The sequence below is a fragment of the Oryctolagus cuniculus genome, chromosome 19, assembly GCF_051225735.1.
Source record: "Oryctolagus cuniculus isolate XC-2025 breed Fujian yellow rabbit chromosome 19, ASM5122573v1, whole genome shotgun sequence".
Taxonomy (NCBI): Eukaryota; Metazoa; Chordata; class Mammalia; order Lagomorpha; family Leporidae; genus Oryctolagus; species Oryctolagus cuniculus.
This window is the reverse complement of record NC_142885.1, coordinates 339531-366469: the sequence shown is the minus strand read 5'-3', so window position 1 is coordinate 366469 and position 26939 is coordinate 339531. Positions and strand designations below refer to the sequence as shown.

At 41.3% G+C, this 26939-nt stretch overlaps 1 protein-coding gene across 6 annotated transcripts in view; it reads right to left on the bottom strand.

The window, feature by feature from the left end:
* Nucleotides 1–9616: 9616 nt before the first annotated feature.
* Nucleotides 9617–26939, bottom strand: part of LOC100344289 (uncharacterized) — a 97797-nt gene continuing 80474 nt past the window's right edge. For 5 of the 6 annotated variants that reach the window (XM_089320881.1, XM_089320880.1, XM_089320883.1 and 2 more), the window contains 3 exons: nucleotides 17985–18111; nucleotides 17648–17740; nucleotides 11042–14198 (listed from right to left, as the gene is read on the bottom strand). In XM_089320881.1, the coding sequence (XP_089177007.1) occupies nucleotides 11863–14198; nucleotides 17648–17740; nucleotides 17985–18111 (2556 nt within the window). In that variant the 3' untranslated portion in view covers nucleotides 11042–11862. Of the gene's footprint in view, nucleotides 14199–17647; nucleotides 17741–17984; nucleotides 18112–26939 lie in introns of all 6 variants that reach the window. The other variant, XM_051841553.3, reaches the window with a different exon arrangement.

The window sequence follows — 26939 nt, the reverse complement described above, 5'->3', positions numbered from 1 at the left end:
CCACCGTGACTATTATGGACATGAATTGGTTGTTCAACAAGTACTTGTTGAACCCAATAATAAACAATTGAACAGATGAGTAAAAGCCTATTGATGAATTTCTTGAGAAAAAATAAATCAAGGATTGGATTAAGATGGAGGAAGAGAGGGAGCTTACTGTTGTAGAAGATAGTATGAAAAAAGTGGAGAGAGTACAGTCTCAAGGAAGAGTTAGGGAAAAAATGGCAGAGGAAACTCCACACAAATTAGAGGGACACTGTGGACCATATGCAGGGTGTGGACATGCACAACTCAGAAACCCAGCAGCCAAGAACCTCAGCAGCAGCTCAGGAAGTGAGACCAGACTGGAGCAACCCAAGCCACTGGTGATAAAGTTGCAGAAAGATCCTGGTGGGAATCCAGCTAGGAGCCCTAGGTAGGACAGTGTACCTGCCATGTTTCTGTCTCCCTGACCACCCTGAAACTGGCATTCTGTAACAAGCTGATAGAGAGCAGGCATCATTTTGGACATATGTAATAGATGCACCAGTGTCTGCACACCCAGCAAACAGCAGAGCAGAGAAACTTGAATTTGGTGGGGGAGAACTGATGGAGGGCTGAGTGCTCATGACTGTGGGAGGCTTGTGTGCTGGGACTGTGAGAACACTGATGCTGTGTGGGAGGGCTCAGTGTGTGGCTGGGACTTTGGGCAGTCACTGTGGGAAGTTGCATGTACTCAGGGCTTGCTGATTATCTGGTGAGGATCACTGCATATCAGTCTCCCACATATGTGCCAGGGGGTCAGAATATGTGTGGAATCCACTGCTGCTTTCCCAGGAGCATTACTATAACTGGTTTGGAAGTATAGCAGCCAGAATTCAAATCAGCCCTCATATAGAATCCCAGTATTGTAGGAGATGGCTCAAACCCATTATTAAACAACAGCTCCCTCTCCTGTCTTCTGTGGTGAACTATTTCTAACATGCTTACTATTTTAGAATTAAGTGTTGTTTTATTGGCATCTTACGTATTGCACTATAAAATTTAATTTATCAGGTACATTTTTCCTTTTTCTTTTTTTAAAAAAGATTTATTTATTTACTTGAAAGTCAGAGTTACACAGAGAGAGAAGGAGAAGCAGAGAGAGATAGGTCTTCCAACTGCTAATTCACTCCCCAGTTGGCTGCAATGGCCAGAACTGTGCCTATCCAAAGCCAGGAGCCAAGCATTTCCTCCGGATCTCCAGTGAGGGTGCAGGGGCCCAAGGATTTGGGCCATCTACTACTGTTTTCTCAGGCTATAGCAGAGAGCTGAATCAGAAGTTGAGTAACTGGTACTCAAACTGGTGCATATATGGGATGCTGGTACTCTGGGAAGAAGCTTTACCCACTATGCCACAGAGCTGGTCTCATAGTATATTTTTCAAGGATTTTTTTTTTTTGCTTTGAATTTCATTCTTTAAACAGCATTTTTTTTAACTTCTTTAATGGATATAGATTTCCAAAGTACAGCTTATGGACTGCACTGGCTTCCCCCACCCCCCCGATGACTTCCCTCCCACCTGCAACCCTCCCCTTTCCCGCTCTCCCATTCATATCAAGATTCATTTTCAATTTTCTATATATACAGAAGATCAGTTTAGTATACATTAAGTAAAGATTTCAACAGTTTGCACCCCCATAGAAACACAAAGTGAAATATAATGTCTGAGTACTCATTATAGCATTAAATCTCAATGCACAGCACATTAAGGACAGAGATCCTACATGAGGAGTAAGTGCACAGTGACTCCTGTTGTTGACTTTACCAATTGACACTCCTGTTTATGGCATCAGTAATCTCCCTATGCTCCAGTCATGAGTTTCCAAGGCTATGGAAGCCTTTTGAGTTCTCCAACTCTTATCTTGTTTAGACAAGGTCATAGTCAAAGTGGAGGTTCTCTCCTCCCTTCAGAGAAGGGTACCTCTTTCTTTGAAGACCTGTTCTTCCCACTGAGATCTCACTCACAGAGATCTTTCATTTAGGTCATTTTTTTCTTTTTTGCAAGAGTGTCTTGGCTTTCCATGCCTGAAATACTCTCTCGGGCTTTTCAGCCAGATCCGCATGCCTTAAGGGCTGATTCTGAGGCCAGAGTGCTGCTAAACAGCATTTTGAAAAGAAGTTTTTGGGGCCATGCTATGGCATAGTGGGTAAAGCTGCTGCCTGCAGTGCTGGCATTCCATATGGGTATGACTTTGAGTCCTGGCTGCTCCACTTCTGATCAAGCTCACTGCTATAGCCAGGGAAGGCAGTAGAAGATGGCCCAAGTGCTTGGGTTCCTGCACCCACATGGGAAATTCAGAAGAATTTATTGGCTCCTGACTTCAGATCAGCCCAGCTCTGGTCATTGTGGCCATCTGGGGAGTGAACCAGCAGATGGATGATCTCTCTCTGCATCTGCCACTCTGTAATTCTGCCTTTCAAATAAATAAATAAGTCTTGAAGAAAAGAAGTTTTAGACTTTGATTAAGTGTAAATTATCCCTGTACTCAATTATAGATTTTAATTTTTTCTTGTATCTAGGAAATCTTTGCCTAACAAAGTAAAAAAATTTCTTCTATGATTTTTTTTTCTGGAAGTATTGTAGTTTTCAGAACTACAGTTAGATCTGTGGCATATTTTCAATTTTGTAAATAGAAGCTATTTTACTGGAAATTAGTATCTCATTGTGCTAACACCATGTGTTGAAAATGCTATACTTTCTCCCCTGCACTGCAATAGTGCCTCTGTAGAAAACCTGTTCACTGCTTGTGTTTGGATCTTCTCTGGAACCTCTTTTGTGTTCCAGTCATCTGGCTTTCTGTATGACAACAGCACACTTTAGGTTAGTATAAATTTATAACACTTAAAAATCATCTCTTTGATTTTATTATTTTTTCAGAGTTATTTTGGCTATCCTAGATTCTTTGCATTTTCATATGCACTTATATCAGCTTGTTACTTTAAAAATAACCAGGTTGCTAAATGAAAGATCTCTGTGAGTAAGATCCCAGCAGAAAGAATGGGACATCAAAGGAGATACCATTCTCTGATGGGAGGAGAGAACTTCCACTATGATTATGGCCTTATCTAAATAAGATCAGAATTTGTGAACTCAAGAGGCTTCCATAGCCTTGGCAGCTCGAGATAAGAGCCTTGAGTGATTACTGACATCATAAACAAGACTGTCAATTATTAAATCAACAATGGGAATCACTGTGCACCTGCTTCCTATGTAGGATCTCTGTCCTCAATGTGTTGTACTATGTGAATTAATGGTAAAACTACTACTCAGGCTGGCGCCATGGCTCACTGGGCTGATCCTCTGCCTGTGGCACTAGCACACTGGGTTTTATTCCCAGGTGGGGTGCCGGTTCTGTCCCGGTTGCTCCTCTTCCAGTCCAGCTCTCTGCTGTGGCCCAGGAAGGTAGTGGTCATTTGGGGGGTGAACCAATGGAAGGAAGTCCTTTCTCTCTGTCTCTCTCTCTCTCTCACTGTCTAACTCTGCCTGTCCAAAAAAAAAAAAAATCAGGCAGACTTTATCTTCTTTTTTTTTAAGATTTTATTTATTTATTTGACAGGTAGAGTTACAGACAGAGAAAAAGAGAGACAGAGAGAAAGATCTTCCTTCTGTTGGTCACTCCCCAAATGGCCAGAACTGGGCCAATCCAAAGCCAGGAGCTTCATTCTGAGTCTCCCACCTGGGTGCAGGGGCCAAAGGACTTGGGCCATCTTCCACTGCTTTCTCAGGCCAAAGGAGAGAGCTTCAAGAGAAGTGCAGCAGCAGGGACTCAAACTGGAGCCCACATGGGATTATGGCACTGTAGGCAGAGGCTTAGGCCACTACACCACAGTGCCAGGTCCCAGACTTTATCTTGAAACTTAACTTTACTCTGACTGAAGTTATCCCATCTCATAGATATTCATCTGCATGTTCAGGCTGTTGAAACAGGATGTAGTATAAAATGCTAATGGACCACATGATTTGTGAGCTCATTTCCTTTAGCAATAAAATTTTTTGTATGATATGTTATGCCCACTTAGATTGTCCCCAAAGACCACCAAGGGGCCTATACCATTGTAAAACACATGAGTTTTATTGCAGGTCTGGGCTTGGGTGATCAACTATCACTGATGCCTTGGGTCTGGTTGAAAGCCCCAACTTCAGTGAATGGGGTTTTTATAGGGTTTTCAGAGACAATCTATACATTCTAGCACCATTCAGCAAATCATCTCATTCCATAGGAAATTCAAAGAACATCTCTTAAAATTGATTAGTGCATCCAGCGGCAGGCATGGACCTATTAAAGGTGGTGGGATGGCTTTTGGGGTTGATGCCTTTTAAAATGATTGGCTAAAGTATAGGGTCTGAGCCACTAGGGTGTATGTGCCAAACTGCAGGGTCTCAGGATGTTATCAATTACCTTAAGTGCCTGAAAAGACACCTGAAACTTTAGGTATCTCCCTGCTATCTGATGATTGGCTGTTGCTAGGTGGGGTTTATTGCAAGGGGAGTTCATTTATTTATTTTTTCTTTCATGAGCTTCAGGGTTCAGGGCCGGTCAGGCCCGAGTTACAAGATGGAGGCCTATTCTAAAATAGCTGCGCTTTGATCCAGGCTCAGGTCTCTCAGAGATACAACACAGTTTACTCATACATTCACCTACTGAAGAATATCCTGTTTCAAAATTTAGTTTGATTTTTATATTATTGCTCATGTGGAAATTTGATTTCTTCAATCATTGCAGTTGGATAATGTTTGCATTTTGGATTAGTCCGGATGTATTCTTCCTCTTTGTCTTTTGAAAAGTGTGTAGAATTACATTAGTTTTTCCAACTTTTTCTCCAGTTTTATGGATGTCTTCATCCTGTCACAATGAAATTGATTATGAAAACAGGCTGGTGTTCAGACATCAGGACAGACAAGTGCTTTTGGGTGCTTGGCTCAGGGGCAGTGGTGTGGCATCTTTATGTTGACACTATCCTTGCTGACAGAGGCCATGCCATGCACTGAGCAGTACTCTGGGGCCTGTTTGGCCATGTCTGAGATTAATTCTAGGCAGCCAAGGCATGAGCCAAAATTTGCATGGAGCTAAGGCCTCACAGCCAGCATGATTCATGTAGTAGCCAGTCCTGAAGTGAGCAATCCTCTGCCTGCAACAGGAAGTCCACCAGAGGCACACTCACTGTCCTCTGTGAGACATGGGGAACTCCTGGCCACACTGCCATGGGTCCTTGCCCCTTGTAGAGACTCCAGCTCCAGGCTCCACCTCTGTCACTGTGGGACTGTCCTTGTTCTCTGCAGTGATGCTGGCAACCCAGTTTCCTGTAACAGAGAATGGGGAGCCATGCCGGGGTCATGCTGAGGTCAAGGTGGTCAAAGTCAGAGGGGCCTCTGGGTCCATGCATGAGGTGCTGCAGATCCTCAGGCTAAGTTTTACTGATTTTCAAGTGCAAATGATCTATGGCCTGACCAGAGTCACTCCATTTTGTCCCTGATTGTCCTCTATTTTTTTCTAACCAGTCCCACAACTGCTAGCTACTCAAAAACTAATCTTCTGAGAAGTTTTTTTTTGTAAGTTTATTTACATTAAGTACTGGGAAACTTGTTAATATCCCCAAGATAAGCATAATGTTGCTTGCTCTAGCTCCTGTAACAAATGCTTGGCTTTGTAATTAACTTCAACAAGATATGGTTTTGGCCTTTAGAAGCTTAACCTTGAGCTCCTTCAGGGCAGTATGATTTGGAGAGTACATGCCCCTGTGCAGCCACTGGCTTTTAGAAATAAAAGACTCCATAATTAGGCCCTGAGACTTCAGCACTTATTAATATTTCTGAAATTAATAATCTGTGTGGGTTCTTGCCATGAATTCAGAGACAAACTCTGAATACTGGCTCAAATAGACCAGATGATAAGCTGAGTTTTTAAGCTTTTATTCAGTGAGAGAAACACATAGGAGAGTGAGGGTTCTATCTAAAGGAGAAAGGAAAGTTTGGAAATTAAGTAGGGGCCATACCAAGCAGGGAGCAGGCCAAGAGCTGTGGACTTGTCCTGTGAGGCCCACACCATCGGGGAGGGTGAGGCAATGGTGTTCTTCCACAGGAAGCACTGGGGACAGGCTTCAGAGTACATGTCCACCTTTATTAATGACTATGTACACTTTCAAAGGGCAGGCAGAAGGGGCATAACTAATTCAGGGCAACCCTAACTCTATAGGATAGAACCAACACGGGCACCAATATGCATCTCCAATTAGCTTGAAGGTCTCATAGTTAGGGTAGCTTTCCATGTGGGCCTGGACCACCCCAGCAACAGTTTACCTAATTGGCAGAAGGTGGGGGTGGGAGAAAATGTGCCTGAGGTTCCCACCTCCTACTATCAGTCAGGCTAGCCACATGGGCTAGGCAGAAAGTCTCACAGGATCACCCACATCTCTCCCCTTTGTTTTAGGGCAAGTGTGACTCTGCTTAGTGTGGCACGGCAACAAGCCACAGCCCACAATAAGCTTTAAATTAAATTGAAGAACGCCTAGCATGGTGATTAAGGGCAGGGAGGAAAAGAAGGGCAAAGGGAAAAAGGCCAGGCCCACCATGTTTCAGGCCTTTGTAATTGGCAGGCGGTGCACAGGTATGGGAAAGCAGGGGCATGAGATGACACAGGGGCTGGGGACAGTGTGATGAAGGCGTAGCCTTCCAGTTCTCAAGTCTAATGATATATGACTGCCTGCATCATCCCCCTTCAGAGACTCCATTCCCTTAATCCTAGGGATGTTGAAGGGTGTAGAATCATCACATCTTCTATAGCTGCTTCCTGTTTATGAGGGATGTAGTGCAGGCCCTGCCTGTCCTCAGTCTGGAAGTCTCTGCCTATCTCATCTAACAAATTCTCTTTGTGAGCTGGAGCAATCTTGGTCACCACCAATGTCTGTGTCCCCTGCATGGTCAGTGACTCCCAGAAGTTGTTGAGTTCTGGAACATATAAGTTTGTAAATTCATATGAGCAAAACTGGAACATGACCAATTGTAAGTGGAGTGCCCCTTTAAGATGAAAAGACCACATCCTACAGACTCCCAGATAGTGGGTGGTGATACATAAACCCATTTAGCTTGAGTATAGAGAATTATATTAGAAGAACACATTAGGAGTTTTATTGTTAATAACAGAGAGAATCAAAGAGGCAGGTACTTCATGCCTGCCTTCAGGTGCAGCACTCTTGATGTGAGGAAAGCAAAGGCTTTACTTTTTTTTTGCTTAAGATCTGTGGCTTACAGGAATAATCAGGCATGTCTTTTGAGTACACCTGTGAGGACTTGAGAGGCAGACATTAATCCTAATTTTACTAAGGTAGTCATGTTCAGTAGCACCTGGAAAGGTCCCTTCCATTTAAGCTGTAGCCCATCTGAAGAGGATCTTTCTATGAATGGCTTGTTCAGGGAAAGGTGCTGAAGTTGGTTTGTAGAGGGTCAGCTTTCAGAGACTGGGTCCAGGGTTTGGCATTTCAGGCTGCCCTCCACAAAGGCTGCAGAGTAATCTCTGGAAAGCACAAGCAAAACCTTTGCTCATCATTATGAGGGGATCAGGCCCCTTCCATTGTCGGGTGATTGGGTCCCTCCATCAAACCAGAGGCAATTGGGTTGCACCTGTGAAAGGTCTCCAGTGTCTCACTGCTGGTGGCTCTCCAGGGGGTGAGACCAGTAAGAACTTTATGGTGAAAGGAGCAAAGTTAATACACTCATAGTGGGGGTACCGTACTCTCCCCTCTGTTTTTTAAGCATAGTCTTAAGGTCCTGCATGGGAAGTTAATGCAGTGACTCCTATGGTTAATTTCACAATTTACACTCTTTTGTGTGCTGTCAGTGATCACCCAAGGCTCTTGACATGAGCTGTCTAGGCTATGGAAGCCTTCTGAATCCACAAACTCCATCAATATTTAGAGAAGGCTGTAAGCAAAGTGAAAGTTCTCCCTTTGAAGAGAGTACATCCTTCTTTGATGACCACTTCTTTCCACAGGAGTCTCACCCAGGGAGACTCTCCATGGAGGCACACCTTTTTGCACAAGTGTCCTGACTTTCCATGCCTGAAATGCTCTTGTGGGCTTTTTAGCCAGACCAGAATGCCTTTAGGGATGACTCTGAGGTCATTGAGCGTTACTTAGAGCAATTGCCATTCTATGAGTCTGCTGTATGGACTGCTTCCCATGTTCAAGCATTTACTACTCTTTAATTCTGTTGATATGATCACTTTAACAATTAATGCCTCCTACATGATCAACTTAAAACTTAATGCAATCAAATACAGTCACTTTTAAACTTAATCATATATATATATATAAATATGTTAATACTTAAGATGTCACTTTCACCATCTAGCCCAAGGACCAGATTTGATCAAATCATAACTCCTTTAAAACTCAGTTGTTTTAAACAATTAGAACTTAAGAGGCAGTAAGAGAGCATAGTAGATTACTTTAAAATAACACAGAATCTGTCTCTTTGGTTGTTCAAAAGTCAGAAATAAAACCTTAAATTTAAGACCTGGTGCATTGAATCAAATCCTATAATTTGGAACAGTTTTAAGAGTCAGAAATAGGGAAGAAAGAATAGCACCCGCATGGGAGACCAGGAGGAAGCACCTGGCTCCTGGTTTCAGATCAGCACAGCATGCTGGCTGCAGCGCGCCAGCCGTAGTGGCCATTTGGGGGGTGAACCAATGGAAGGAAGGCTTTCTCTCTGTCTCTCTCTCACACTGCCTAACTCTGCCTGTCAAAAATAAATAAATAAATAAATAAAATAAAAGAAATCAACAAATGACGAAACTGATGAGGATGTGGAGAAAAGTTACCCTGGTCCACTGTTGGTGGGAATGTAAACTGGTGTAAGCCACTGTGAAAGACTGTATGGAGATATCTTACAAATCTGATTATAGGCCTACCATTTGATCCAGCCATCCCACTCCATGGAATTTACCCAAAAAAAAAAAAGAAATTAGCATATGCAAGAGTTATCTGTAACCCCATGTTCATTGCAGCACAATTCACAATAGCTGAGATCTGGGAACAATCCAGATATCAATCAATTGTTGACTTGATAAGAAAATTATGGTATATACACACTATGGCATACTACTCAGTTATTAAAAAAGAAAGAAAAAGAAACCCTGTCTTTTGCAACAAGATAGATGAAACTGGAAACCATTATACTTAGTAAAATAAACGAGTCCCCGAAAGACAGATATCCTATGTTTTCCCTGATCTGAGGTAGCTAATAGAGTACCTAAAATGTAATGTATTGGAGTTAGATACACATTTTGAGATTTGATGATTGTTTAGAGCCCTTGTCTCTTCCATTGAGGAACAGTGATTTTTTTTTATTTATTTTTTTGCTTCATACTATTTGCTGACTTGTTGAACTCTTACTTAGTGTAGGGTTAACTATACAATCATTAAGTAAACTGAAAACAGATTTTGTAAAAGTTAAGTGGGAATGTGAGAGGGAAGAGGAGAAAGGGTTGGAGTGTGTGTGGGAGGGAGGGTATCAGGGGACATGTCACTTACATTCATTAGTCTGTATATATGAAATATATCAAACTTATATTAAATAAAATTTTAAAAGTAAATATTTAAAATTCAAAATATTTATACCAATAACAAGGAGAATTTTAAAGGTGTTTATATATATAATATATATGTGTGTGTTTAATTTATGACATTACAATATAAATGTACATATATATAATTTGTAATATAAATATATAGAGCAACCTTTTGAAATGTTTATAATGTATTTATCATCAGAAAAGAATAGCTCAGCTTTCTGTAATAATCCAGTTTCTGATCATTACAAGAATAAAGAGTAAGCCACCAAGTTGTAGCTCATAATCTCTGTTTTTCTGTGTCTCCAAGTCTACCAACCTCTAAAATTAAACACACACACATAATTCTGGGATAAAAGTCACATTAAGATCCCACTATTTTCCCGCATAATTTTCAGGAAATATACTAGTATCTAGACACACAGTGGCAAATTTATCTATGTATAAAATATATGTATATGTTACATATATTCATATATATATATATATATACACTACATTGAGAAGAAAGAATTATTACCCTTGGCTAAAATGGCCCTGATACACTGTGTACCTGACAGTTTCCAGGGCAACTTACAGAATGTTGGGGGTGATGATGATCTTACAATAAAAGTGAAATCACCATGGCCATGGTACATGACTTTTCTATGCATGTATGTTTTCTCATTTTGGAGTCTCTTCATGTGAATTGATTAATGGCAGAAAAATTTTTTCACATGCATTAAATTGACATTTTACTGTATGAATTCTCTGATGTTAGTTGATGTGTGCTTCTTCCTGGTCTTCCATGTGGGTGCAGAGGCCCAAGCACTTGGGCTGTCTTCTACTGCTTTCCCAGGCCACAGTAAACAGCTGGATTGAAGAGGGGCAGCTGGGACTAGAACTCGCACCTATATTTATGCAAGCCTGAATTCTAGTAAAATATACTTCCACATTCATTACACTCCTATGAAACCCCTTGTGTGAATTTTGATGTATAATGCCATTTCTGACAAATGGCTTTTTGTTACACTAATAATATTTCTGAACTTCTTCATTTTTTTAACAATTTTTTTATTTGAAAGACAGAGTTAGAGAGAGACAGAGAAGCAGAAAGAGGTCTTCCATCTGACAGTTCACTCCCCAGATGGATGCAATGGCTGGAGCTGCAGCGATCCAAAGCCAGGAGTCAGGAGCTTCTTCTGGGTCTCCCATGTGGGTGCAGGGCCATCTTCTACTGCTTTCTCAGGCCATAGCAGAGAGCTGGATCAGAAGAGGAGCAACTGGGACTAGAACCAGTGCCCACATGGTATGTCAGCATTTCAGGCCAGCACTTTAACCTACTGTGCCACAGCGCTGGTCCCAACCTTTCTTCCTTATGGGAGTGCCTATTGTATGGGATGTAATTTCCAGCAAAAGGCTCTGTCACATGGTTATGTTGATTTTGCAAAAAGTCCTTCACATTCATTATATTCTTAAGTTCTCTCCCTTGTTTGAACTCCATGTGTTATGAGGTATTCCTTCTGACAAAAGGCTTTCCCACATTTATTACAAGATTTCCACCATGTAATAAATTCTCTGATGTTATATTGTGTGATTTTGGCAGAGTTTTCCAACATTCATTCCATTCATAAGGTTTCTCCCCCATGTGAATTCTGATGTTTTATGAGGTGTTACTTATGGATAAAGGCTTTTCCATATGCATTATATCCTAAGTGTTTTCCCCCATATGAATTAGATGATGTGCAATGAGGGCTGAATTATGGGAAAAAGCTTTCCAAGTCATTATGTCCAAGAGGTTTCTCTTCCTGTGCATTTTCTGATGCATTCTGAGATGTGACTTACTGCCAAGGGCTTTTCTACAGTCATTGCATTCATGAAGTCTCTCCCTGGTGTGAATTCTCTGGTGTGATATGAGCTATGATTTATAACATATAATTTATAAAGGCTTTTCCACACTTAGTAGATTCACAAGGTTTCTGCCCTGTGTGAACTGTTTTGATATGAGTATAACTTATAGAAAAAGGCTTTTCTGCAGTCATTACATTTATAAGGTTATTTCCCTGTGTGAATCCTCTGATGCATTTGGAGTTGGAACTTAAGTTTTTCCAGTCATTACACTCATTAAGTTTCAATACTGTGTGCATTCTCTGGTGCATTCAGGTTTGACTTTTGTCCAAAGGCTTTTCCAGTTATTACATTCATAAGGTTTCTGCCCTGTGTGAATTCTCTGATGCATGATGAAGGTTGACTTATGGTTAAATGCTTTCCTCAGTTATTACAATTGAGTTTTCTACCCTGTGTGAATTTTCTGCTGTGATATGAGGTTAGTCTTTTGTCCAAAGGCTTTTCCACAGTCATTACATTTATGAGGTTTCTGACCTGTGTGAATTCGCTGGTGTATGATGAGGTCTGACTTTCGTCCAAAGGCTTTTCCACAGTCATTACATTCATGAGGTTTCTGCCCTGTGTGAATTCGCTGATGTTTCCTGAGGCCTGACGTTTGTCCAAAGGCTTTTCCACAGGCATTACATTTATGAGGTTTCTTCCCTGTGTGAATTCGCTGGTGTATGATGAGGTGTGACTTTTGTCCAAAGGCTTTTCCACAGGCATTACATTTATGAGGTTTCTCCCCTGTGTGAGTTCGCTGGTGTATGATGAGGTCTGACTTTCGTCCAAAGGCTTTTCCACAGTCATTACATTTATGAGGTTTCTCCCCTGTGTGAATTCGCTGATGTTTCCTGAGGCCTGACTTGTGTCCAAAGGCTTTTCCACAGTCATTACATTTATGAGGTTTCTCCCCTGCGTGAATTCGCTGATGTTTCCTGAGGCCTGACGTTTGTCCAAAGGCTTTTCCACAGGCATTACATTTATGAGGTTTCTCCCCTGTGTGAATTCGCTGGTGTATGATGAAGTGTGACTTGTGTCCAAAGGCTTTTCCACAGGCATTACATTTATGAGGTTTCTCCCCTGTGTGAGTTCGCTGGTGTATGATGAGGCTTGACTTTTGTCCAAAGGCTTTTCCACAGTCATTACATTTATGAGGTTTTTCCCCTGTGTGAATTCGCTGGTGTATGATGAGGTCTGACTTTTGTGTAAAGGCTTTTCCACAATCATTACATTTATGAGGTTTCTCTCCTGTGTGAATTCGCTGATGTTTCCTAAGGCCTGACTTGTGTCCAAAGGCTTTTCCACAGGCATTACATTTATGAGGTTTCTCCCCTGTGTGAATTTGCTGGTGTATGATGAGGTGTGACTTTTGTCCAAAGGCTTTTCCACAGTCATTACATTTATGAGGTTTCTCTCCTGTGTGAATTCGCTGATGTATGAGGAGGGTTGACTTTTGTCCAAAGGCTTTTCCACAGTCATTACATTTATGAGGTTTCTCCCCTGTGTGAATTTGCTGGTGTATGATGAGGTTTGACTTTCGTCCAAAGGCTTTTCCACAGTCATTACATTTATGAGGTTTCTCCTCTGTGAGAATTCGCTGGTGTATGATGAGGCTTGACTTTCGTCCAAAGGCTTTTCCACAGTCATTACATTCATAAGGTTTCTCCCCTGTGTGAATTCGCTGGTGTATGATGAGGTGTGACTTTTGTCCAAAGGCTTTTCCACAGTCATTACATTTATGAGGTTTCTCCCCTGTGTGAATTCGCTGGTGTATGAGGAGGGCTGACTTGTATCCAAATGCTTTTCCACAGTCATTACATTTATGAGGTTTCTCCCCTGTGTGAATTCGCTGGTGTATGATGAGGTCTGACTTCCACAGAAAGCCTTTTCCACATTCAAGGCATTTATAAAGTTTCTCTCCTGTGTGAATTCGCTGATGGTTTATGAGGTATGACTTCTGTGTAAAGGCTTTTCTACAGTCACTACATTCATGAGGTTTCTCCCCTGTGTGAATTTGCTGATGTTTCCTGAGGACTGAATTTTGTCTAAAGGCTTTTCCACAGTCATTACATTCAGAAGGTGAATTAAAACTGAGTAATTTTCCACAAGGTTTACATGTGTAAAGTTTTTCCCTTGTATTTAGTCTCTGGTTTATTGTAAGATGTGACTGGTGAATGACAGGTTCAACATACATAATGTACTTATAAAATTTCTTTCTTGTGTGAGTTTGTTGATGCATATTGAGGCTAGAATTTTCATGGATAGCTTTTTCTATTTGCATTGCTTTTCCAAAAGTGACAGTTGATTTATTACAGTTTTCTGCCATATGAACCCTCTCAGATTTACAGAACATCTTTCTTGTGAAGACTTTTGCTTGTCCAGTGGGTCCAAATGGCTGCTTCATCATGTGAATATTGTCAAGCTGGCTAAGAGGCTCACAGAACTGGGGAGATTTTCCAGGTATCTTAGTGTTATCAAATTTCTCTCCAGCCTGTAGTTGATCAGGCCCACTGGGGGGATACACAGTGTGACATTTATTCCATTCCTCAGGCTTCAATCCTGAATAGATTCCCTTTTGAATAATCAGTGTTGGAACATGGCTTGAATTTAAACTAAGTGTTTTTCTTAATTCAATTCTCTTGAGAGCTGATGTCTTGTTATTTTTCATAAAATCCTGATTCAGATTTTTGTCCTGACTTTCCTGGTTGATCCTAATCAGGTCATCCCTTTTCATGACCACTGAAATGAGAAAAAAGCAATCATGTCACTGAATCACATGTAACTGTTTCTCCTGGCATACTCATGTAAAGGGAATGAAGTTACTTGTTATCCAAGTGGCATAAGATGTTCACAAAATCAGTATGAGGTAATTATTTGTGACCATTATATGGTTTTTCTCCTTAATACATTAATATACCATGAGGTTTCCCAATGTTCAAACATGATCCTTTTTACTATGGGAATTTGTCAAGGATGGTAGAATGACTTTTGCGCTATGATGTGTGGGATGCCTGCATCTCAAAACAGTATCAGTTTGAGCCCTGGCTACTCTGCTTTCAGTACAGCTCTCTGTCTATGTAAACTGGAAGGAAGCAGATAATGGTTCATGTGCCTGGGAACCTGTGAGACACCAGGGATGACTAGAGGAATTCTAGAGTTTTGGCTTCAGACTAGTTAGACCTAAGTGTTGCAGGCATCTGGGAAGTGAGCTAATAGAGGACCTCTTTCTCTCTCTCTCTTCTCTCACTATCACTCTGCCTTTCACAAAGATGAAATAACTATAAAATATTTTAAAGAATGGGCAAATATTTAATAAAAATATTCACCCACTACCTAGCAACCATTTTTTCCCCTGTCCTTTTTCTCCAGTTTATTTTTATAAAAATTGTGTGCTTTTTGCTTCTCTGATATCTCAACCATAAACATGAAAAAGTTTTACTGATCATTTACTTGCAGGTGGAGAAGAGTGAAATGTGCCTGTACTTTAAGCAGGACAACATTTAAGGAGTAGGATTTAAATCTATGAGTGTCTCATGCTCAGTCTTCCTAGGTAAACCTCATTTGTGGGATTTTTCAAATGAAAAACGACTTTGTCTCTACTCTATGACAGCTTCCCCAAATTCCTAAGGACACCCAACACCTTCAGCTTCTCAGAAGTACAACAGGTACAGAAAATTCCCAATATACCACTTTAGTTAAACACTCCCAATCAATTTGAAGAATTTGTTTCTGCAAACCGGGATGTGCTCATCTTCTTTGAAAAGTGTTTTCTAACTCATTCTGAAATCATCAGTACTGGTTACCTCCTCTAAATTCTTTCTAGAAACATTCCTGTGTGATAATTTGAATTTCTGGAGACTTTTGATCAGTTGCCTCCTATTTTCACTGAAAGCTTCATTTCATATGCTTTTCTTATCTTTTTATTGGCTTATTTTCAATGATACTGAAAATAAGAGAGAAATCATACTTCAGACTCCACCCTTAAAGAAATCTGAGTCACTCAACATAACCCCATGAGGCTACTTGACCTTGGGTCTCAAAATCTCAGTATTTTCTTGGTGAGTCTAGAATCACTTATTTTCATGTTTTATGTAAGTTAATGCTTAGTTTAGGACTTCTTTTTTTCAAAGATTTACTTTATTTATTTGAAAGCTAGAATTATAGAGAGAGAGACAGAGAGAAGTCTTCCATCTGCTGGTTCACTACCCATATGGGCACAACAACCAATGCTGGGCCAAAATGAAGTTAGGAGCCAGAGTGTCTTTCTTATCTCCCACATGGGTACAGGGGGCCAAAGACTTGGGCCAACCTCTGCTCTTTTCTCAGGTGCATTAGCAGAGAGCTGGATTAGAAGGGGACCAGCTGGGACTTGAACTGGCACCAATATGCAATGCTAGTGTTGCAGGCTGGAGCTTTAACACACTGCACCACAGTGTCATTCCTAGCTTCATAATTTCTGATGTCACAGCACAGAGGCTTACTCATGACCATCTTTTTTTTTTTTAAAGATTTATTTATTTATTTGAAAGTCAGAGTTACACAGAGAGAGGAGAGGCAAAGAGAGAGTAAGGTCTTCCAACCAATGGTTCACTCCCCTGTTGGCCACAATGGCCAGAACTGTGCTGATCTGAAGCCAGGAGCCAGGAGCTGCTTCTGGGTCTCCCTTGGGTGCAGGGGACCAAGGACTTGGACCATCTTCTACTGCTTTCCCAGGCCATAGCCGAGAGCTGGATTGGAAGTGGAGCAACTGGGTCAAAAACTGGTGCCCATATGGGATGCTGGTGCTTCATGCTAGGGTGTTAATTCACTGCACCACAGTGCCAGCCACATGACCATCTTTTAACATTTACTTATTTACTTACTTGAGAGTCAGAGAGACAGAATGAGAGATAAAGACAGACTGAAACAGAGGTTTGCCAACTGTAGGCTCACTCTTCAAATGTTTCCAACAGACTATAATTTTCTTATTTATTTGAGAGGCACAGAGGAAAAAAAAGAAAGAGACTAAGAAAGAGAGAGTTCACATTTATTGATTCAGTCCTGAGCAAGTTCTATGCCTGGGCAAAATCATGAGTGGGAACGCAATCTGAGCAATGAGTTAGAAATAAGTTTCTGGGGGCTGGCATTGTGGCATAGCAGGTAAAGCCACCACCTGCAGTGCCAACATCACTTATGGGCACCAGTTTAAGTCTTAGGTGCTCCACTTCTGATCCAGCACTCTGCTATGGCCTGGGAAAGCAGTAGAAGATGGCCCAAGTCCTTGGACCCCTGTACTCATATGGGAGACCTGGAAGAAGCTCCTGGCTCCTAGCTTCAGATCAGTACAGCTCCAGCCATGACAGCCAATTGGGAAGTGAACCAGTGGATGGAAGACCTCTCTTTTTCTCTCTGCCTCTCCTTCTTCTCTCTCTCTGACTTTCAAATAAATAAATAAATCTTAAAAAAAAAAAACAGAAACAGGCTGGTGTGGTGGCTCAATAGGCTAATCCTCTGCCTGCGGCACCAGCACACCAGTTTCTAGTCTCGGTCGGGTGCTGGATTTTGTCCCAGTTGCCCCTCTTCCAGGCCAGCTCTCTGCTGTGGCCCAGGAGTGCAGTGGAGGATGGCCCAGGTCCTTGGGCCCTGCACCTGCATGGGAGACCAGGAGAAGCACCTGGCTCCTGGCTTTGGATCAGCGTGGTGTGCCAGCCACAGCACACCGGCCATGGTGGCCACTGGAGGGTGAACCAATGGCAAAAGTAAGACCTTCCTCTCTGTCTCTTTCTTTCACTGTCCACTCTGCCTGTCAAAAAAAAAAAAAAAAACCAAAAAAAAAACAACAGAAAAATTAATCTTAAAAAAATTAGTTTCTGTATGTTACCTAATTAACAAGCACTGAAGGAACTAATAAGTGCATGAAGGGAAAGGTATGAAAGTGTAGAGAAGGACAAGTTAGAATTGGGGGAATGTATCAAACCTAGATAAAAGCCTTAGTAACATCAGAAAATGACTGGATTTTTTTTTAATCAAAGAACATCTTCACTAAGAACAAAAGTTAGGAAGATACTGGTATCTCTAAATGCCTGTGTCTGAGGCACAAAAGCAGCTGTCATCAGGAGTAAGGCTTGAGAAAATTTCATGGAAAGAACACCAGTCAACATCTGCACACTTTCTGCCTTGGCCTCCCTGTCTCTTATGTGCAGACTGACCTGAAAGGCTCCGATTCAAGCATTCATCCACCATCCATGGCTCTTCTCCTCGCTCCAACTTAAAGATCAAGTCAGGTTTGGTAATGCAGTGCCCTATTAATGGAAACAAAGTGAGACTTTGTAAACTCACTATCTTGGGTTATTTAAAGGACTACAGCTTGGTTCAGGAGCTATGCAACAAATGTTCCAATTTGAATCTTTTGTTAGATGGTAGATATTCAGATTATTCATGGACTCAATTTCTAATCCTGCCCAATATTAAACATTATAAAGTGTTCCCTTATTTGTCAAATAGCAAGAAAATGTTATCACTGGGCGTGTGATGGGTGTCACTCACCCAAGGAGAACAGGCTGCTGTAGGTCTCCAGCATCACATCTCTGTACAGGATTTTCTGAGCATTGTTCATTTTCTGCCATTCCTCCCATGTAAAGTACACAGCCAGGTCTTCAAATGCCGTCATCACCTATAATAATACACTTCTAGTCAACATGTTAACTCTGTCACAAAATAAACACTGACAGTTGTGTATGGATATGAAGGAAAAAAGGAAGGATATGGTTTCACATTAGACTTGTTGAGTGTTTAGAAAGCCACACGGAGCATTCAACAGAGTCAAACCCATGATCTACAGGCTGTGAGACATGCCCAAGCTGGAGGGAAACAGGAGGTTCAAATCACAAAGGCCACATCTGTCAAGGGGAATTGCACAGCAGGCTAGAAGAGGGGCAATACTGACTCTTGACTGGGCAATGTTAAGGAGAAGTATGTAGAAGCATTGAGAAAAAAGGCAAGAAACCATCAGTGAAACTACGATGGGAATGAACAGAAAACAATTTCCAGGAAAACACCATGCATATCATTTCCAATATGTCAGAGGAAAAATATATTAAAAGACAGGGCAGACATTTAGCTTAGTGTTGTTTATGATGCCGCCTCAGAGTGTCTGTGATTTCCAATGCCAACTCTAGTTTCTAGCTCCCAGATAATGCAAACCTGGGGAAGCAATGGTGATGTCACCAATGAAGGAGGCCTAGATTCCATTCCTCAATCCTGGCTTCAGTCCTGCCCCACCTGTTTGGTATGGTTATCTAGGAAGTGAATTAATGTGTCAAAGCTCTCTATCTCTCAGTCCATCAACTTTTTTCTCTATCAAGCTAATAAATATTTTTAAGTAAGAGAGAAAATACAGGTAAGACAAAGAATACAAATTAGCTTTTGCCCTTGTCTATGATTATTCTACTGATAAACAATTGAAATAACATTATACCTAATTAAAGTGAAAGCAATGGAAATACTTGCCCAAAACATTCAAATGACAAACATTTGAAATGACATTATACATAATTAAATGAAAGCAATGGAATTATTTGCCCAAAAAGAGAACCTGGGAATGTCTGCAGTACAATCTGCATTTGTGACTCACTGAGGAAAATGCTTAGAGATTCGTTTCAGAACCTGCAATAGTCACCAGAATTGTGATCCAGCAGGCTAAGCCTCCACCATCAATGCTGGCATCCCATGTGAACAGAGGACTTGACTCCTTGCTGCTCCACTTCCAATCTAGTTCCCTGCTAACCTGATTGAAAGAGCAGTGAAAATGGCCTGAGTATTTGGACCCTTCCACCAATGTGGGAGACCCATGGAGTCCCAGGCTCCTGGCTTTGGCCTGGCCCAGTCCCAGCCATTGTGGGCATTTGGGGAATGAAACAGTAGATAGAATATATCACCTTTTGTCTCCCTTTCTCTCCCAATCTCTGCAAGTCCACCTTTCAAATAAATAATCTTAAAAAAACAAATGAGCCTCCAGTAGATTCTTTTCTCCACACATTCCTTATCCTATTTCAGAATCCAATTCAACTTCTCAAAGGTATTAAGAACTCCATTACTCTAACAATTTGAAAACAAACTTAACTGATTTGTGTTCCAGCATTAGGTAACTCTTCCTCTTGCACAATGCTAAGTGTTTACTTCATAGGTAGCACTAAAACACTGTTCAGTACATCATCTATGTGTAGAATGTTTCAGACATGACCCCAAAAATGTAGCATATTGTGCTTAGTTTCAACTCAATTCATGTAATATATATTTTGCTATAGCAACAGAAAGACAAGAGACCAAACTGCATTATTATAGATGACAGTAATGTTTCATAATCATGCCAAATTCATAATTCATTTCTGTATATTCTGTGAGAACAAATTTTATGTTTATTTTTCTATTTTAAAATTTTGTAAAGATTTATTTATTTATTTGAAAGCCAGAGATACACAGAGAGAGGAGAGGCAGAGAGAGAGAGAGAGGTCTTCCATCTGTTGGTTCAGTCCCCAGTTGGCTGCAATGGCTGGAACTGCACCAATCTGAAGCCAGGAACCAGGAGCTTCTTCTGGGTCTCCCACATGGGTGCAGGGGCCCAAGGACCTGGGCCATCTTCCACTGCTTTCCCAGGCCATAGTAGAGAGCTGGAGCAGAAGTGGAGCAGCCAGGTCTCAAACCGGTGCCTATATGGGAAGTTGATGCTTTAGACCAGGGCATTAACTCGCTGAGCCACAGAGCCAGCCCCATATTTTCCATTTTAATTAACTAGTATACTGGGACTGGCACTGTGGCTAGCAGGTAAAGCCACTGCCTTCAGTGCTGGCATCCCATATTGGTGCCAGTTCAAGTCCCAGTGGCTTCACTTCCAATCCAGCTCTATGCTATGGCCTGGGGATTCAGTAGAAGATGGCCTAAGTCCTTGCACCCCTGAACCTATGTGGGAGACCCAGAAGAAGCTCTTCACTTCTAGCTTTGGACCAGTGCAACTTCGGCCATTGTGGCAAACTGGGGAGTGCACCAGCAGATGGAATACTCTCTCTCTCTCCCCCTCTGCCTCTCTGTAACTCTGACTTTCAAATAAATAAAAAAAATCTAAAAAAATAAATAAATAAACTAGCATTAAACACCTAAAATGAGTACTGACAAGCTGGGGAATAATTTAAAAAAAAAAACAATTACAGGTGATATATTAATTTTCTTTCCTCTTAGAAACATGTGGAGGACCCAGAATCATACCTGGGAGAGAAGGTGAATGGCAGGAGTTCAAAGAGAACTCGGGAGGCCAACGCTGTGGCATAATGGGTAAAGCTGCTGCCTTCAGTGCCAGCATTCCATATGGGTTCTGGTTCAAGTCCTGCATGCTCAACATACAATCTAGCTTTCTGCTATGTCCTGAGAAAGCAGTGGAACATGGTCCAAGTCCCTGGGCCACTGCACCTGCATGGGAGACCCAGAAGCTCTTGGGTCTTGGCTTTGGATCGGCTGAGCTCCAGCCTTTGCAGTAATTTGGAGGGTGAGCCAGCAGATAGAAGACTTTCTCTCTCTGCAACTCTTTCAATAAATAAATGAAATCTTAAAAAAAAAAACCCTCTGGTTTCCTTCTGCACTGAACAGTGGGGAAAAAAAGGATATAATAGAATGAATAAAGAATAATAAATACATTAACCAAGAAAACATCAGCTTCACTGTGGAGGAATAAACCTCTAAAAATAGAAATACATAGGAAAATGCACCCACCTATATTAAGTGGCAGAGATTAAACAGAAGTTATCATTGGTTTAACGAAAGCATTATCTACAAATTTTGTAAAATAATAATGTAAAAGTAAAAAGAAAAGTTGAGTGTTCAATGAATAAGGTTATCAGAGATAAACATTATGTTGTTATTAAAGTTTATACTAAAGAAAGTTAACAAATACACATAATGTATATTTAATGCAGTGCACTTTACCAGTAATGATTCCAAGTAGCACCTTTCCCTGTATTCATCCCTTCACAAAACCCTGGATTGGGGCTGGCACTGTGGCCTAGCGGGTAAAACTGCCACCTGCAGACTGGCATCCCATATAGGCACTGGTTTGATTCCCAGCTGCCCCACTTCTGATCCAGCTTTCTGCTATGGCCTGGGAAAGCAGTAGAAGATGGCCCAAGTCCTTGGGCCCCTGTACCCATGTGGAAGACCCAGAAGAATCTCCTGGACCCTGGCTTTGGATTGGCACAACTCTGGCCATTGCAGCCAACTGGGGAGTGAACCAGCAGATGGAAGAGCTCTCTATCTCTCTCTGCCTCTCCCTCTCTCTGTGTGTAACTCTTTCAAATGAATAAATAAATCTTTTTGAAAAAGACCATGAATTTCACCATTTCAATTGATTTGCCCCATGAGATACCAGTAAATGTGATAGAAATAGACAATTTGTTAAAATATTTATTTATATGAAAGAGTTACACAAAGAGAGAAGGAGAGGCAGAGAAGAGAGAGAGAGAGAGAGAGAGAGAGAGAGAGAGAGAGAGAGAAGGAGGAATAAAGAGAGGTCTTCGAACTGCAGGTTCACTCCCCAGATGGCTGCAATGGCTGGAGCTGTGTAGATCCAAAGATATGAACCAGGAGCTTCTGTCAGGTCTCCCACAAGGGAGCAGGGGCCAAAGGACTTGGGCCATCTTCTACTGTTTTTCCAGGCTGTAGCAAAGAGCTGGATCAGAAGTGGAGCAGCCGAGTCATGAACTGACACCCATATGAAATGCTGGCACTGCAGGTGGTGTCTTTACTTGCTATGTCACAGAACCAGCCCCAGAAATAGACAATTTGTAAAGTATTTGCCTTCTCAGATTTTCTTTTTCTGACAGTTATCTTCTGAAAAACGCTGGGGCCTGCCTGTTGAAGAGATAGTATGTAGGCTGGCACCGTGGCTCACTAGGTTAATCCTCCGCCCGTGGCACTGGTATTCCAGGTGACAGTCTCAGTTGGGGTGCTGGTTCTGACCCAGTTGCTCCTATTCCAGTCCAGCTCTCGGCTGTGGCCTGGGAAGGCAGTGGAGGATGGCCCAAGTGCTTGGGCCCTGCACCCACATGGGAGACCAGGAGGAAGTGCCTGTCTCCTAGCTTTGGATCAGCACAGCATACTGGCCATAGCAGCCATTTGGGGGGTGAGCCAATGGAAGGAAGGCATTTCTCTCTGTCTCTCTCTCTCTCACTAACTCTGCCTGTCAAAAAAAGAAAAAAAGAGATAATGTGCAGCCAAGATTCACCACAAACCCCAGACACTTAAGTGAAGCCTCAATCAGTTCCCCAGATGGCTAAACTCTCATTTCTGCTCCTGGACCGATCATAGGAACTGCCCAGCTGAGTACAGCCCAAAACACAGAGTCAGAACTGCAAATCAACTGGCTATTTGTTAAGCCATTGTGTTTTCTGATTTGTCCTACATCAAATGCTGATATATATCAGTAAGTATGGCAGAAAGTTGAATTACATGCAAACTACAATGCATACAACTTCAAAATTTCATTTGGAAGTTCCCATAAAACAGGGCCAGCATTGTCACATAGCAAGTAAACCTGCCGTCTGCAATACAAGCACCCCATATGAGCACTGGGTCATGTTCTGGCTCTTCTGCTTTTGATCTAGCTTCCTGCTGATGGCCTGAGAAAAGCAATGGAAGATGATCCAAATACTTGGGCAAATGCTACCAATGTGGGAGATCCAGGTGAAGATCTTGGTTCCTGACCTCATTCTTTCCTGGCCCTGCTCAATGCAGCCATCTGTGATGTGAACAAGCAGAAGGGAGATCTCTCTGGGTCTCTCCTCTATATGCAATACTTTCAAATAATTTTTTTAAAAAACTTAGAAAAAAGCTCCTATAAACACAATCTTTGCCTATCAATTAGACCTTAGAGGTTTCACCTCACCCTGGTTAGAATGGTTCACATACAGAAATCTACCAACAACAGATGCTGGAGAGGATGTGGGAAAAAAGGGACACTAACCCACTGTTGGTGGGAATGCAAACTGGTCAAGCCACTATGGAAGTCAGCCTGGAGATTCCTCAGAATCCTGAATATAACCCTACCATACAACCCAGCCATCCCACTCCTTGGAATTTACTCAAAGGAAATTAAATTGGCAAATAATAAAGATGTCTGCACCATAATGTTTATTGCAGCTCAATTCACAATAGCTAAGACCTGGAACCAACCCAAATGCCCATCAACAGTAGACTGGATAAAGAAATTATGGGACATGTACTCTATAGAATACTACACAGCAGTCAAAAACAATGAAATCTGCTCATTTGCAACAAAATGGAGGAATCTGGAAAACATCATGCTGAGTGAAATAAGCCAGTCTCAAAGGGAGAAATATCATATGTTCTCCCTGATCTGTGACAACTAACCAAGCACCTAAAAGGAAGCCTGTTGAAGTGAAACAGACACTTTGAGAAACAGTGACTTGATCACCCCTTTTCCTAACTATTGATGAACAACTTAATACTTTATCCCTTTTAGTACTTTTTTGTTCTACTTAATACTTTGGTTGAACTCTTTAATTAACACACAATTATTCTTAGGTGTTTAACTTTAACTGAAAAGTGGTCCTTGTTAAATATAAGAGTTTGAATAAGAGAGGGAGGAGATGTACAATCTGGGACATGCTCAATCAGACTTGCCCCAAATGGTAGAGTTTAAAACGTGCCAGGGGATTCCAATTCAATCCCATCAAGGTGGCATGTACCAATGCCATGTCACTAGTCAAAGTGATCAATTTCAGTTCACAATTGATCATAATGATAGGATTAAGAGTCAAAGGGATCACATAAGCAAGACTAGTATCTGCTAATATTAACTGATAGAATTAAAAAGGAGAGAACTATCCAACATGGGAAGCGGGATACACAGCAGACTCATAGAATGGCAGATGTCCTAAACAGCACTCTAGCCTCAGAATCAGCCCTTAAGGCATTTGGATCTGGCTGAAGAGCCCATGAGAGTATTTTAGGCATGGAAAGCCAAGACACACTGGGAAAAAAAATTAAAAAAATAAGAAATAAAAGCCTAAATAAAAGATCCCTGTGAGTGATATCTCAATGGATAGAACAGGCCTTCAAAGAAGGAGCTACCTTTCTCTGAAGGCAGGAGAGAACTTCCACTTTGACTATGACCTTGTCTAAGTAAGATCGGAGTCGGTGAACTCAAAAGGCTTCCACAGCCTTGGCAACATATGACAAGAGCCTAGGGTGATTACTGATGCCATAAACAAGACTGTCAATAGTTAAATCAACAACAGGAGTCACCGTGCACTTACTCACCATGTAGGATTTCTGTACTTAATATGTTGTTCAATGTGAATTAATGCTATAACTAGTACTCAAACAGTACTTTACACTTTGTGTTTCTGTGTGGGTGCAAACTGTTGAAATCTTTACTTAATATATGCTAAAGTGATCTTCTGTATATAGAGATAATTGAAAATGAATCTTGATGTGAATGGAATGGGAGAAGGAGCCGGAGATGGGAGGGTTGCAGGTGGGAGGGAAGTTATGGGGGAAGGGGGGAAGCCATTGTAATCCAAAAGCTGTACTTTGGAAATTTATATTTATTAAATAAAAGTTAAAGAGAAAAAGAATACAGTGGGCAGAAGCATAGCCCAGGTACTAAGTATATAACAGACTAGATTTTAAAATGATGCTTGATCTTACCTATTAAAATAATTTGTGGACCATCAATGGATCATATTTTACATTAAAATAGTAATAATTTGGTGCATTAATAGGCTGGAAAACAGGGTGAATGCCTTGTAAAGTCTTTGTGAATATTTAAAACTGCACTATCTAGAAATTCTTTACCCAAAACATCCTGAATTCATCTATCCATCACATCCAGTTATCTGTATATTTTTAACAAAGCTAGATTTAAAAAAAAAACTGCACTTAAGTAGTGGTTTCTGACACAAATTAGGCAAGAGACAAATATTAGGGTGTCATGGAGCTCCTGCTTTTACTCCTCTTCTAGTCTAAATGAGAATTGCCATGAAATTATAGACAAACTCTTGAGGATTTGAGTGATGGTCTCATGGGCCATTGACTGTTGGCACACAGCTATTGGTCATTTTTTCTATGTATAGTGTATGAATTGTGCCATGCAAATGCCTATCTCAGCACTTATCTGGTAATTGCCTTTCAGTGACTTCATTCTGCAAATTGAAGGACCTCAGTCTTGAACTTCAATCTTACATAACTTCACCTCAGACCCAGAATAAAATCATTACTTAGTTCCCAGCATCATACAATGTAAACAGAAAATGAAGTGTAGGCATCAAACAAGAATAGTATCATGAAATAGTGAATTCCCTTGTCCTTTCTAAAAATTATTGCTCCCCATAGTGGTAGCCACACACTTCTGACAGCAGGAGTTGCTGATTTTAGAATTATGCTGGAAAATTCTGTGGGGATTCCTGAGAAGAAAGTGGGAAGGCAGCATGCAACACTCAATTGTTGATTGATCTTTTACAATTCATTTTCTCTCACTGATTTTAAATATACCTTTGTTTTTATTTGACAGGTAGAGTTACAGACAGTAAAAGAGAGACAGAAAGGTCTTCCTTGTGCTGGTTCACTCCCCAAATGGCCGCTGTCACCAGCGCTGCATTGATCCAAAGCCAGGAGCCAGGTGCATCTTCCTGGTCTCTCATGGGGGTGCAGGGGCCCACGCACTTGGGCCATCCTCCACTGCCTTCCCTGGCCACAGCACAGAGCTGGACTGGAAGAGGAGTAACCAGGACTAGAACCTGGTCCCCATATGGGACGCCAGTGCCACAGGTGGAGGATTAACCAAGTGAGCCATGGCACCAAACCCTAAATACACCTTCTGACCAGCATTTATAATTTCAAGCACTTAGAAATAGGAGCTCTAACACTTGATTTTACTAAATCAATAATGAAAAATATAGTCCCTAAGATATAAAGAGAGTGAGGATCACAGACTGAAATTAATTCAGGATCCTACAAGGACTAAATTTGAGGTCAAGCTTGAGCTACTTATCACTAATAGAAGCAACCAGTGTTATCTGATCAAGTTTTACTAGATGGGAGTGGTATCCCATATTTGTGCCAGTTTGTGTCCCAGTCTCTCCGCTCCTGATCCAGCTCCCTGCTATTGAACCTGGGAAAATAGCAGCAAAAGATGGCCCAAGTGTGTGGGCCTCTGCCCACACCACAGTGGCAGCCCTAAGAAGTCTTAAAAACCTAAAGAAATAAAATGTATAATATATCAACTATAGTTGTATATAGGTATAAATTTCTGAAAAGTACATAATTTCATCCTTTTAGACATCTAAAACTTATTTGTAAATTATATAATTAAAAAAAGATAAAAAGACATTGATTCTTATGTCTCTTCAGCATAAGACATCAACTTTTCCAGGTTCTAGATGCACTTATTCACAGAGTTTCATAGAAGTAATCAGTAATGTGGCTCAAATAACA